Source organism: Nicotiana sylvestris, chromosome 8 (assembly GCF_000393655.2).
Source record: "Nicotiana sylvestris chromosome 8, ASM39365v2, whole genome shotgun sequence".
NCBI classification, from domain to species: Eukaryota; Viridiplantae; Streptophyta; class Magnoliopsida; order Solanales; family Solanaceae; genus Nicotiana; species Nicotiana sylvestris.
Genome location: NC_091064.1, coordinates 190,911,873 through 190,926,228, shown reverse-complemented (window position 1 = coordinate 190,926,228; position 14,356 = coordinate 190,911,873). Strand labels below are relative to the sequence as shown.

The following is a 14,356-nucleotide window of genomic DNA, read 5'->3' as shown; positions in this document are numbered from 1 at the left end:
AGAATTTGTATTGAATGTAATGATTATGTAACATAGCATTCAATGTCTTTAATTACTCATAATAGCCTCATTATGGTTTGGGCAAAACGTATATCTCCAAGATATCTATAAAAGGGAGATATCTGATCAATTGTGAGGACACGAAACACTATTGGAATAAATTTTGGTTTACTTATTTTTCTCTTGATTACTCTCTTGCTACCTAAATTACTTCCTTTTATACATTCTTTTGATTATCAGTAACACGTGTTCTTCTAAATTCTAGCTTTGACTAAAATTTTATTTTTTGGTTAAACAATCATGACAAGTAATCACATGATCATTAAAATAGCCCACCACATTAGACTTAATTATTCCACTAATTGATGAATTCTTGGCGCAGCTAGTAATGGGTACACGTTGGAGTACACTAAACAAGATTATTAAAACAGATATGATGATCACAGAGCAGATGAAGCTTTTAATTTCCACTATTTAAAGGACACTTTCATCAACTGAAGTTGTATCTAGTTTTGGCATAAACATGAAAAGGGTTACTTTAGTTTTCTTGTTTAGTCTCTTGTTAGTTTATTTTATAAGAGAATCCAAGGCAGCTTCTCAAGCAGAAGGCCATGGCGTTTACATAGTTTACATGGGTGCCACGGGTTCATCAAATAATGTCGTTAGAGATGATCAAATTCAGCTTATGACAACAAGGTAATTGGCTGTTAACTATGTGCAACATTCTGGACTATGATAAGGTTGTAATGTTATCACTTGTCGCAAACTTTTATTAATTCATTAAATACCATAGTATTGCTCAAATTTTAGTACAGTAATTGCAAACATACACTGATGTATTTTGACAAGGTGATAAATACTCTTGCGCGCACTATACCTTTTGATATCCAGTGTAAACTTAGTATAAATACATGTTTTTCGGAATTTTTAAACCATTTATATGTAAAAACACACACGCACACCCATATTGTGAGCTGGAGCCAATGTGTGCATCAGAACACACTGCGCTTACCTGCATCCCGAGGCGGATGCAATACTCAAGCACCAGGTTCATCCGAACCCAATATTTTTGACGCAAAGCATATATTTATGTGTGAAAATCTTCAAAAACTGCAACAAATAGCAAGTAGGCCTGAACCAATAATTTCAAAAATACAACGGGTTCAACGCTAAAAACTTAAAAGATTGAACTCATAAAACTTAAATCCTAAATTCGCCTCTGCCTGTATCTTCTAGAGGTTAGAACCATTGTAATTCATGCAAATGTTCTACTATCTTTTTAATTTAACGTTATAAATATTGCATTAGGAGAAAGAACGCAGTGGTGCACAGTTACAGAAATAGTTTCTCAGGATTTGCAGCACGTTTATCAGATGCTGAAGCTCAGTCGATTGCTCAGCAACCCGGAGTTATCTCTGTTTTCCCTGATCCAGTATTTCAACTCCACACAACGCGGTCATGGGAGTTTCTAACGGATCAATATGATCTGGTACACAGTTTCCCTTATAGTTCTGGTTCAAACTCAACCTCAAAAGGAGCAGACACCATAATTGGGATTTTTGACACGGGTAGGAATCAAAATGCAAACTTTTCTTGCTCTTTGTTTATCCTTTATGACACTAATAAAACAATGTATCTCATACTATGTTTAGGAATATGGCCTGAATCAGAGAGTTTCAATGACAAGGGTATGGGTCCAGTCCCATCCCGTTGGAAAGGCACTTGCACCAAAGGTTATGATTTCAATTCTTCCAGCTGCAACAGGTAAAGGTCTTAGTTGAGTAATGTCCCATATGGACTATGTAAAGTTTTCTAAAGTCTTATAGGCAGGGGGTGCAGCCTTCAGTTACCAAGTTCATATGATACGTTCGATGTAGTGTACAAATTTATGTGTAAACTGTAAAGTCCACTAAAATTGCAATAAGATAATAGATATGAACTCATAACTTTAAAAATATAATGGTTCAATGCAGTGGCGGAACTAAGTAGTGTCAAGGGGGTTCAAACCAAACCCCCTTGGCCTTGACACTGGACAAATAGAGTAAAAATGATTTTTTTTTAATTATATATGAGATATTGAATCCCCTTGACATGAAAAATTCAAATATAATAGTAAAGGGGGTTCAAAACTGCCTTAAGTCAAAGGTTCAAGTTCTAACTGTGATATTGTAGAATATTTTGAATCCCCGTGTACAAAACTTTGGTTCTGCTACTGGTTTAATGCTAAAAACATGCAAAAATTGAACTCATAAATCTTAAATCCTGGACTTGACTCTGCTTATATAGAGTCCTTGGGCACCTCTATCTTTTGTTTTAGTTTGGATGTGATGTTCAGATTTATTCCCTGGTCAGCCAACTAAGTACCTAGATAGACATAAAAGATAGCCCGTCATCATATCAGTTTATGATAAGACGTTTCACTATCTACATTCATGGATATATATTAGGAAACTGATTGGTGCAAGGTTTTACGATGACGCTGGCGACTCAGCAACACCTGTTACAGGGACACCTAGGGACCATGACGGACATGGTACACATGTTGCAGCTACAGCAGCAGGGAGTCCAGTGGCAGGTGCATCCTATTATGGGTTAGCAGCAGGAACAGCCAAGGGTGGTTCACCAGGGTCAAGGATTGCAGTGTACCGTATATGCACGCCTTATGGATGCAGTGGATCGGCCATTATGAAAGCATTTGATGATGCCATTGCAGATGGGGTTGATATCATAAACTTATCAATTGGTCAACCAGCTGGAGCAGAGTTCGAGTTTTCAACAAATCCTATTGCCATTGGAGCTTTCCATGCTGTAGAGAAGGGCATTTTTGTCGTCGCCTCTGCTGGAAATGATGGCCCTTTACGAGAAACTGTTGTCAATGTTGCTCCTTGGATTTTCACAGTTGCTGCTACAACTATTGACAGAAACATTGAGACACATATTCCCTTGGGCGGGAACAAGCTGATTAAGGTACTCAAAAGAAAAACACTGTTATTCTAAACACAAGCTATCTTTTCAAGGACAACTCTCAATAGTACCCTTGTTGATTTTCAGGGTGGAGGTATTAGCTTTAGTAATCTCAAGAAATCTCCAGTCTATCCGTTGGTGGACAGTAGATCTGCAAACTTAACTATGTATGACGGGGACGCAAGGTAATTGGAAGATTGAAATACATTAGTTCCCATTTCTGGGGTCTACCTAGGAAATAGAACTGTACATACCTGCAACTAACTTTAGGTAAATTTCAGTAACTGTGAACCAGATACACTCGACGAACACAAAGTCAAGGGTAAAATTGTTGTTTGTTATCATCTCACTGATGATTATTCAATCGAAGATAGGCTAAATGAAGTAAAGAACAAGAGTGGCATTGGATTTATATTAATTATTCCTGATGATGAACTCATAGTGGCACCCAATATGGGATCCTTCCCAGGGGCAGTAATCACTCAACGTGATGGCGTGAAGATTCTTTTGTACCTCAACTTGACAAGGTACTCACTTTACTTATCAAGAAGCACTTGATGTAACATAGAAAATTGCTAAACATAGAAAATTTCTAACTGCACCTTCATATTTTCTAAAGGAACCCAGTGGCAACAATTCTACCAACTGTTAGTGTAGATAATTTCAAACCAGCTCCTGTTGTGGCTTTCTTCTCATCAAGAGGCCCTGCATACAACACTCGAAACCTCCTAAAAGTAAGCACTCCTTATTCATTTTTCCCCCCAATTTAGACCATTGCTCGATTTTTGTCCCTTGCGCAGGGCCATGCTAGTCTTTTTTTTCTAACTCTCAATTTTATTGGATATCTCCAAAGGAAATGTAAGGACTCGTACTACTTACATACAAATGTTAGAAGTCAGAACCAACGCTCCACAGCAGATTTCTAGTAGATCACATACTGAATGGTTTCTGACATGTACTTGCAGCCGGATATTGCAGCACCAGGGACTGCAATACTTGCAGCTTGGCCAGCAAATGACACAGAAGTGGCTCGGTCTGGCCAAGAACCACCACTATTCAACTTCCTCTCAGGGACTTCTGTGTCTTGTCCTCATGTTTCTGCTATTGTTGCAACACTGAAATCTCAAAATCCCACCTGGAGTCCTTCAGCAATCAGATCAGCTATAATGACCACAGGTAGCAACCTGATAATAGTTAAAGTATGCCGATGCCACCACTGCTAACTCTTATGAAAATAGTCTTATTCTCTTCTTCTTTTTTCGCTCTTTTCTTTTTAATAGCTTTTCAGGAAAGTAACTTGAAGACTCCAATGTTAGTCAACAGTGCATATGGAGAATACCTTGCCAACCCATATGACTTTGGTGCAGGAGTAGCAACTACGTCAGGGCCACGGGAACCAGGCCTGGTTTATGAGACTGAGATCACAGACTACTTGTTATTCCTCTGCTCTGCTGGTTATAACACATCAACAGTTAAACTCATCTCAAAGACAGTTCCAGACAGTTTTTCATGCCCTACCAACTCAAGTGCTGAATCAATGTCTAACATGAACTACCCATCAATAGCTGTTTCTATGTCCAAGGAAAGAGAAACCAAGCAAGTTATCAGAACTCTAACTAACTTTGGTGAAGAAAAAACAGAATACACGGCTATCATAGCAGCACCAGATGCATTGAGAGTCCGAGTGCATCCAAGCACATTGAAATTTACAAGTAGCACGAAGAAACTGAGCTTTCAAGTGACTTTCAAAGCAACATCTAGAGAGAGAGAATATTTTGGATCAATTACATGGACCAATGGTAAGTACAAGGTTCGAAGTCCATTCGTTGTCTCCTATTGGTAACATTATCAAGCATCTGCTACTTAACCAGTCCGACAAATGGGTTTATGCAATGCAATGCATCCATGAACGTTGTGTCAAAAATGTATTTGTAACTCATATGAATCATGAATAAAAGGTTCTCAATAGAGAAACTGTATCTATCTCATAATATTCTTTTTCAATAAGTATATATTTCATGATATTACTTAATACAGGTGGCGTAACTGGTAAAGTTGCTGCCATGTGACCAGGAGATCACGGGATCAAGTCATGGAACAGCCTCTTGTAGAAATGCAGGGTAAGGCTGCGTACAATAGACCTTTGTGTCCGGCCCTTCCCCGGACCCTGCACATAGCAGAAGCTTAGTGCACCGGGCTGCCCTTTTTTTTTTTTACTTAATACAGTACCTTCCGCGGTAATAAAAGAATCTAAACAGAAGCAATAACTGATGAGAACAAAAAGATGGAAACTTCAAGGTAAATGCACATGAATGCACTATGCGGCAAAAAAAAAGAGAACTTCGGGACAACATTAACTCCAAGAGAAAAGAAGAAACAAAACAAAGCCAAGCAATGCCATACCAATAAAAAGTCCAACTTTTATCAACTATATAATGGAGAAAGCAACAAATACATCTCAGAACCAAAAGGAAGTTATTCTATGGAAGATAAGAGATTTTAGTTATAAGGATTCTTCACCACAGAGAGAACCTGTTCCCTGAGAACCTCATTTCTTTCCTTCAGGTGTGAAGTTGTTCTTATTGTTAAATGTCGCTTGCATCCATGTTTCAGATTTTAAAGTGCCGGAATATATCATTCGATTGACTATTTTATATTATACAATATAGACATTTCATTTCTAATTATCGAAGGTAGAGATAAATTAATTTAAGGATACATCACAATGTTCATAATATACTTATACTAGTTTCTCCTTAGGCGACAGTAACAGAAAACTAGTTAGAGGAAGTAGTTTTGTCCATCTCTCATTTTAGCAATCGAAGAAAAGTATCCAAAACTTTGCTTATTATTTTTCCTATCATCCGTTCTAGTGGCAGCATTCCCTGATCTATTGTGTCACCCGTTCTAGTGGGAGCATTCCGACTTTGCTTCATATTGCAGATATTGTGTTAGACATTTTATATGATTTATATAGTTAGCGTGTACAACTGTAGCGTGAACAATCATAGAGTAGTACAGCTATTGGATTCCAACTAAGTGCACAAACATGATTTTCTTTCAATCTCAAAAACACAAATGCCATAACATATGGCATGTAATGAACAGAAATGAGATGTACAGAGTTGCAAAGTTTTTCAGACTACAGACACATGCTGTGTAAGAAATAAAGCTCCATCAATCAAGATCCAGAGATGAAGCAACTGATGAAGGACGATTGGACGAAAATGCAGTGGTTTTGACCTTGCTTCTGATGTTTGTAAATTGCAGAGGTTACAGAAAGCAAATCCTGGTCTTGATTGGATCCATGTTTATATGAAACTATTGACATACTTTTTAAGGATCTGATCAACAAGGATCCTGTAACCTTTTTCCGTGGGATGGTAACTATCCCAAAATAAATATTTTGTGTCATCTTCACATGTTCCACTGTATTTGTTGCACAGTATTACCACCTCTATGTTTCCAGTACCACAGCATCCTCTATCTACTACTTCAAATCCTGACATCATTCATATTTTATAGGAGGTCAATTTCAACGATACACTCAACAGAAGAAAAATTAAAAATTACATTTTATGGTTTTGAGTTGTTGATGGTGATAAATAGATCATTTCTTTTTTCGGAATATGTGAATAACTTTTTGATCCAAATTTTAAAAAAAAATTTACATGGCCTTTAATAATCTTGAGTCAACCCTTATACCCCAACCCCTGGCTACCTTGATGAGTCCCATCGGGAGCTATATTCATTCTCGCAGGCGATATCCACAATCTCCTTCTCAAACTCTCTCTCTCTCTCTCTCTCTATATATATATATATATATATATATATACACACACACACACACACATATACTTATACAACCACCGACTTAAAATAGATCCACGCTCAATTCACCGCCTTCCTAATAATATGCTTAATGGAAATTTGCACTGTAGGTTATGAGCTGCTAAAGATTAAGAGCCTAGAGTACCAAATAGTTCCTACGTAAATCATATTCAAGATTGAAGATTATCAGAGGTAAGACAAACTTGATATACAATTTAAAGAACCCCAAGCAATCAAGAAATTTGACTTTAGTGAAGATTTGCATTTACCATGTTTTTGAGGGTTGACAATGAGATCAAGCAGAGAACTGTAGATATCAACGAAAACCAACTTGCTTTGAAGGAGATTTTTGGACAATGAATCAATTGCAGCAGAGAGCTTAGTGTTGGCTAATTGTGCAGCTTGATTGTATTCCTCTGAACACTCTCTTGATTTACCTCCACCTAGTGTTCTCTGGGAAGGCAAACACCCTATGGGTGGAACTCCAAAAATCGCTATTTTTCTTGCTCCCAATTTGTATAGTTCCTTCCAAAAGAAAGAAAAAAAGATTGACAAACATTAACTGACTGATCACCTTAGAAATTTTGTTTACTAAAAATACAGATAATAAAAATGAGAATAAGGTGATGCACCATATGTAAAATGTAATATGTATTAGGTAACGCTCATAATTGTGAAGACACATGTATTCGTCCATTATAAATTGAGCATTCTATAGGTGGCTCAATTCTTCAAATTTACAATACTAAAATACGTAGAGCCACTGATTAGATATCAGATATATTTGGCTTCGAGAATCACATAATATTCATAATCAATCTTTCTCATTCACATAATCAATAATTTAGTCAGAAAAGTTTATTTTAGATTAGTGAATTTTTGGAGTTATGAGCTCTCAGATTAATTATTCTAGGTGGAACAACATGCTTTTCATTCATTTGCAAACATCACAAGTTTAACTACGAATTGGTCATGCTGAATAATTGTGGCACAACTAAGTTTAACTATTGGATTATAAGAATCACTTTTTTATACTAGAATTACTACTTCTTCCATTTTAATATGTTTGACACTTCACATTTATCAAGGATTGATTAATCTGGCCATAGCTAGTTAATTGGATCATTGCAATTAAAAGAACCTACGCATTTAGGAATTAGAATACTCCTTTATGTGACACGCTTTTCTTCTTAGTCTGTACAAAACATAATACCACATTTTTATATTTGGAAACAATTTAACTTAGGCTTTCCATTTTAGTCTTATGAGAATCTTTTACAGCCATACACATGTTATGATATGTTTAAGACCGCATGTTTCAAAAGTCCAATTTTTTCCGAAACTCCTAGAGTCAACCTATGCCATACACTAAATTGGAACAGAGAGAGTAATTAATACTCATGTTTGGCACTTCTCATTTATCAAGGACCATTTCTCGATTTGTGCATGTCATCCTTGCGCAGGGGCCATGCTAATCTTATCTTTATCGTTCCAATTTTATAGGATGTCTCCGAGGGGACTTTCATTTATCAAGGAACGATCAATTTAACCCGAGCAAGTTAATAATTATTGCAATTAAAAAACCTACACATTTAGGAAGTAAAATTAAAGAGAGTAAATATAATTAAGATGATGAAATAGGTGAACGTACTTGGATAAATTCAGAAGCTCCGGCGGCCATAAGATCAGTGTATCCGTTAACATCATACTGCAGCCGGCGAATTCCGACGGTGAAGTAGGTGTTGGCCAGGTCATCGCTTCCGGCTACCACTAAGAAGACGCTATTCCTCAATATGTCGTTCGCTTCTTCTTCTCCAACTAATTGCTTCAGCTTCCCGATGTATTCTCTAAAATGATCTAATTGTGTTGATAGAGGAATCACTGACTGAAATTTCCAAAATAAAGCGGGAATTCAAATTGTTAGTTTCCACTTTCCACAATTACAGTACCCTCAATCCAAAACAGAAAAAAGGAGAAAGGGCCAATTGCCAATTTCGCACTTTTAGTGCTCGTTTGGACATAACAATTGTAAAATTTCGGGTAAAGAGTGGGAACAAAAAATTTACTCAAATTTGTATTATGTGCGGACATAAATATAATTTTAGGTTGTTTTTGAATTTTTGTGAGTGATGTGAAGTGAAAATTTTGAAAAATAGCTTTTTAGAATTTTTTAAATTTTCGAAAAAATTTGAAATTCATCTTCAAGTTAAAATCGAAAATTTCATGGCCTACGCTGATTTCAAAAAAAAATAAAATAAAAAAATCTTTTTTTTGGCCAAACGGACCCTTAGTTGTCCTTTAAGAGATAATAAATTAATTAAATATTTTACCATAATACTCATAATAATGATAGCATTTCAAAAAAAAAATTGAGAAGTAATTTGGAGAAAGAGTAATTAATAATAAGGATAAAAAATGAAACTTTTTTTTATCATCCTTTTAATTGGACAAATAAAAGCAAAAATATATTTTTCGTATAGAGAACAAGTAACACTAAACAGAGGGATTATTTGAAATAGCTAGGACAATTTTGTTCTTCTTTAGCCAATTTTGTCCTGAACTATTACAATTTGGTACTCTTTCATACATAAGCAGGGATCTCGGGTTCGAGCCCTGAATATAAAGTCGTCTTTGTTAGGAATCTCTTTATCCCAAAGTGAGATTTTTTCAAATTTAGTCGAGGCCCAATACAAGTATCCGAGACCGAATGGGGTAAAGAATAGAAAGAAGATAAAATTATCTAATTCCATTATGAATTTTTGACATAAAATCTTAAATATTTCAAAAATGGAATTATATACTTAAAGATCACGTAAAAGGTTCTATAGAGTGTATGTCTTTATAATTAATAAAAACTACTTAGAAATTTAAGAATCTTTATAAGAAATTAAAAAACTACTCAGAAAATTTAAGAAAGACGAAATGAAAAAGGAACTGCATGATCTTTCAAATAATAAGTGTCATATAAAATGGATTAATTGATATAGTTTTTTATTTTATGAAAAAGATTTATACTCTACAAATTAAAGTGAGTAAAATACCACAAGGGCAGGTGTTTGAGGATCAAATCCAGTAGCTCCTGAAGCAAAGCTTACTCCAGTTTTAAGATCTTCAGCTTGCAAATTAGGATCAAGATAAGCTGGCATCAGTTCTTTAATTCCCAGTTCGTCCACTGAAATGGATAATAAAGTCAATATCAAACTCAAACTCAAACTTACAGAATTATGTTTGTAATAATTAGCAGTAAGACTTTAAATTGAATGTTCTGGTGTTATTTACTAATAACTAAAAATGTTTATACTCAGGTGACAAAAAAATCAACGGCAGAAAACTATGTAGATTGAGTATGAGTTTACACCGTTTGTACATTAAACTTATACTATTAGTTTAATGATTGAAATTGGTAAAACTTGTAAAGAGTTTATGTGGAAATTTAATTTCTGCACCAAAATAATAAGTCTTTATTTATTGAAAGAAGCTGGGAAACTAACTGTTGATAAAACGCAGGTATTATTGGGATATTTCTGAAAACGAGTCAAATATCTATACTATATTAAAAGCACGAAGGTCCTTAGCGAAATGTCGTTCGCCTTTTTTACCCTTTAAAAATAGATTTCACATTAGACAAAATTATCATTTAATTATTCACTTAATATTTAAGATTTTGAAATAAATCAAAATTTTAGCTATTAAACTTTTCCTTATTTGAATTAAGTTAAAATCCTAATATCTAGGAATTTAAAACTCATCAACATATTACGTTTAATAAAGTTTACTTTCATCTTCAATTTACTTCTACTAAAATATAGGATTGAACCAAACGATTCCATAAATAAGAAATTGGAGAAATAATTATATTAATCAAATAATGACAATGTACTATATATTTTATTCAGAGTGCAACGTTACCATGCCGATAACATGAGCAAAATAATTAATAAAAGTTGACCAAACTTTTTTTCCGTATTCTTTTCCTTGGTATAATTATAAATTATATATATATATATATATATATATATATATATATATATATATATATATATATATATATATATAATTGTAATTATATTTAAATATAGCTATGTATTTAAAAAATATGCTTAACAATTAGAATAAATAAATATGAAATATCTTTATTAATACAAAAAAAAAAGAGAGAGAAAAAAATAATTGGCAAAAGTCAATAGCACTAATGCTTCAGTAAATACAAAGTGCAAAAATGCGATTCTTTGATCATTTTAAAATAAAATAATCTTATTTAAAATATTTAGTTACACGAAAATATTTAAAATTCAATAAGCTAATATTAAGAATTTGAATCAACAAAAATAAATTATTTCTTAATATTAAGAATAAATATTTAAGTATTAAAGTTATTTAATTAGCAAAAGAATCCAATCTATTCTTTCCAAATTATAAACCTAAAATTATTTTTCACGCTGGCTCAAATCTTAGGGACCATAAATTTGTTTCCTCAAAAAGATTACTGGTGATGAAAGAAATTAGAGAAATAGAGCAAAATCAGTTGCAGTATAGTATTAAGAGTTAACTTGGTTAATATGCAAATTTGAATAAATGATAATGAAATAATAGAAAATAAAATTTCAAATTGAGTCATCATTAATCATTATTCTTTTTTATTTTAGTAACTAAAACCTCACTGCAAGGGTAATATTATAACCTTTTACGAAAAATAAATTTAAAAGACATAAGATTCTGTTCTTCCGTTTGTGTTATTTCAAAAAAAAAAAAATTAAAATCATAATATAAGTATAGCTAATTCTATTTTTGTCTCCTTGGAAAAATTTGATAAAAATATTTTTAGAAAAGCTCTTACATCTTCAAGAGTGATGTTCTTCCTGAAAATAACAAGAAAGTATAATAACTTGTGAAATTAAGCTGATATAATTATAAAACTGGAACAAAATTTAAATACTGGATATAATTGGATGATGATTGATGGCTCCATGAGACATAGTTTCTTTTTTTATTGAGTTTGCAATATAGGATGAATATTTTGCAATTTCTAGAGCTTAACCTTTATTTATAACTAAAATATATTTTTTAAATAACATTTATGTAATTATTTTTAAAAAATTATTTATTGAGTTAGGGTACACGCGTAAAGCGCGTACCCTAAGGCTAGTTAATATAAATGAGAGAACTAGTTACCTCATAAAATAAAAGTAAAAGATATATGCACATATTCCAGTTTTACCTTGTTAGTAAAAGTTCGATTCTTCATTTCATAAATTTCTAAACCTATTTTCTGTTACCTTGTTAGTTACTAATTTGTTTTGGGCACACTCATTAAGGAAATACTAAATTCTAGACAAAAATAGTTAGTGTGACTAAACTACCCTTAATTAAATATTGCAGCATAATTTAATGTGAGAAGTAAAAGACTTTTTAGGGATACGTACATAAGGGGTAATTTTGGAAAAATGAATATTTTCTTGATTATATAAACGGACACTTATTTTGGACCAAAATAAAAAAGCAAATTGGTCACTTATTATAGACAGGAGGGAGTATCAATTTAAGAAAAAAAGCACCCTAGATTTGGCTTTCAAAAATACATTATTTTTTTTTATAAATCTTCATCTTTTAAATAATGAAAATTCAGTTGATGGGGTATAAAGAAAGCACAAATATTAATATTAAAACCTTGAGGAATTAAATTGTCAGTCACAGTCCCAATTATTTTGTATGGTTGATCATGTAGCTAGCCAATTTATTAGAGGTCTATTTCTTGCGTATTTATTTGAAAAAGACAGACGAGAAAAAAGAAAGTAATACTATATATTATATATATTATAAATTATATCCCGTAAGATCATAGAACTCTGCTCAATTATGCAGGAGAATACTTGTGTTTATTGGGGAAACGTAGTTTTGACAATATATGGGAATTATCCATGCTTTAATTTCCCATTAAATTTGCAAAATTATTTCAGCCCCGAAAAAGAAAAAGAGAGAAGGAAATTAAGCATAGGTCGTTGTACCAGAGAAAGCTATAACTGAACACTAATTACACTGTTCATTTAATTTTCGAGTTTAGCTAGAGAATAAAAATCCAAAGAACACAAAAGAATAAAGAGAGACCACTACATACTGATTCCTCATTTTGGTATTTACCCTTCTTTTTCCTTTCTTTGTGTGACATTATAGACATTATATTATATGACTCAGGAGTATCTCACTTTGACCTAATTCATTTCGACAAGCAAATTTTGCATTAGTTGAATCATTACCCATTCCTTTTGCTACTTGACCTTACTCAAATATTTGACAGTTATGAGTCTCAATTTTGACTGTCAAATTGAACTTGTCCATTTGACACCCATAGTAGAGAGCATGCATATATAGAGAGAGAGTGCGCACTTAAAGTTCCATAATAGTTTCAAATTAAAGTACTGAGTTTTCCACCTTAAACTCTCTATTCACTTCGGCCCTAGTAATGATTTAAGTGATTTTAAGCAACTCATCAAGACAACTTGAAGAAGTTGATTAAATATGGTAGCCCGATGCACAAAGCATCCCACATTAACCCAGGGTCCGAGAAGGGCTACATTATGAGGATGTAATGTAGACAGCTCAATCTAATGCTTGCATTAGCAGACAACTTGAAGAAGTTGATTGTTTGTCCTTTTTCTTTTTAATTATAACTGTGAGACAAAGAGAAAATGACGGCGTCCATGGTGAAGGATAAAGACATGACAAGGGACTACCGTCAAACGCAACCGTCACTAATCGTGGAGACAATCTTCCTTAATACTCGAGAAACTAAAAAAGTATGTCTACTCTTTTTAAGTTTTAGAAAGTTTAAATACAATATCGAAGTCAATAAATAGAAAAATAATGAGCATACATATATATATATATATATATATATATATATATATATATACCTATCAAGTCGGAGGGGGTCTTAGCATTGCTAAACCTTCCAGTAGGTTTTCCACCCATGAAATCCTTCCCATATGGCTCAAAATTACATTTAACAACTGTTGCTATGTGATTATTGTTTCCTTGATCAACAATGGAATCTCCGAAAGCAAAAACAGCCCTCACTGTTACATTTTCCGGCAGCTGCACTTTCCCTTTACATGAGGCAACAAATAACAGAAATAAAACATGGACCAAAATTATTTTACGTGACAAAAACACCAAACAAAAACACGACATTTTAAGAGATGTCAGCAAAGTTTCAGACACTTTTTGTTTCAAGAAGATGAAACAAAAATAGCCTGGTTTGGAAAGCTTTAAATAATTATGGAATTGAGTAGTAATGGCCGTGGTTTTTTGTTTATTTATAGATGGCTAGAAAAGGATACATACGTTATTATATTGACTATCTTAAGGGCTTGGTCAATCAGCCTTTATTAGGTTTGTTAATTGTGTCTTAAGTTATATACTAATATTAGTAATTACTACTACTACTGCTACATACTTAGAGGGAAGTAATTAATGGTAGAGGAAAAATCAATAATCATGAAATGCATGAGATAAAGGTCTTTGTCAATGGCTTAATTTAGCCTTTTTAGCTTTTGCTTAGCTG

At 33.3% G+C, this 14,356-nt stretch overlaps 2 protein-coding genes and 1 non-coding gene across 3 annotated transcripts; 1 reads left to right on the top strand and 2 right to left on the bottom strand.

The window, feature by feature from the left end:
- Positions 1-494: 494 nt before the first annotated feature.
- On the top strand, positions 495-4,947 carry LOC104219400 (CO(2)-response secreted protease-like). Its single transcript, XM_009770087.2, has 9 exons — positions 495-696; positions 1,309-1,568; positions 1,653-1,764; positions 2,448-2,967; positions 3,052-3,149; positions 3,246-3,491; positions 3,584-3,698; positions 3,930-4,140; positions 4,245-4,947. Exons 1-9 carry the CDS (start codon positions 524-526, stop codon positions 4,805-4,807), a joined length of 2,298 nt encoding a protein of 765 aa, XP_009768389.1. The 5' UTR covers positions 495-523; the 3' UTR covers positions 4,808-4,947.
- A 1,046-nt stretch (positions 4,948-5,993) lies between these two features.
- On the bottom strand, positions 5,994-14,053 carry LOC104219401 (GDSL esterase/lipase EXL3-like). Its single transcript, XM_009770088.2, has 5 exons — positions 13,707-14,053; positions 9,837-9,967; positions 8,447-8,680; positions 7,065-7,320; positions 5,994-6,466 (listed from the first exon to the last, which is right to left on the bottom strand). The coding sequence occupies exons 1-5, from the start codon at positions 13,981-13,983 to the stop codon at positions 6,276-6,278; spliced, it is 1,089 nt and encodes a 362-aa protein (XP_009768390.1). The 5' UTR covers positions 13,984-14,053; the 3' UTR covers positions 5,994-6,275.
- Positions 8,213-8,315, bottom strand: LOC138876583 (U6 spliceosomal RNA). Its single transcript, XR_011401929.1, has one exon. It is a non-coding gene; the product is annotated as a U6 spliceosomal RNA (small nuclear RNA).
- Positions 14,054-14,356: the final 303 nt, after the last annotated feature.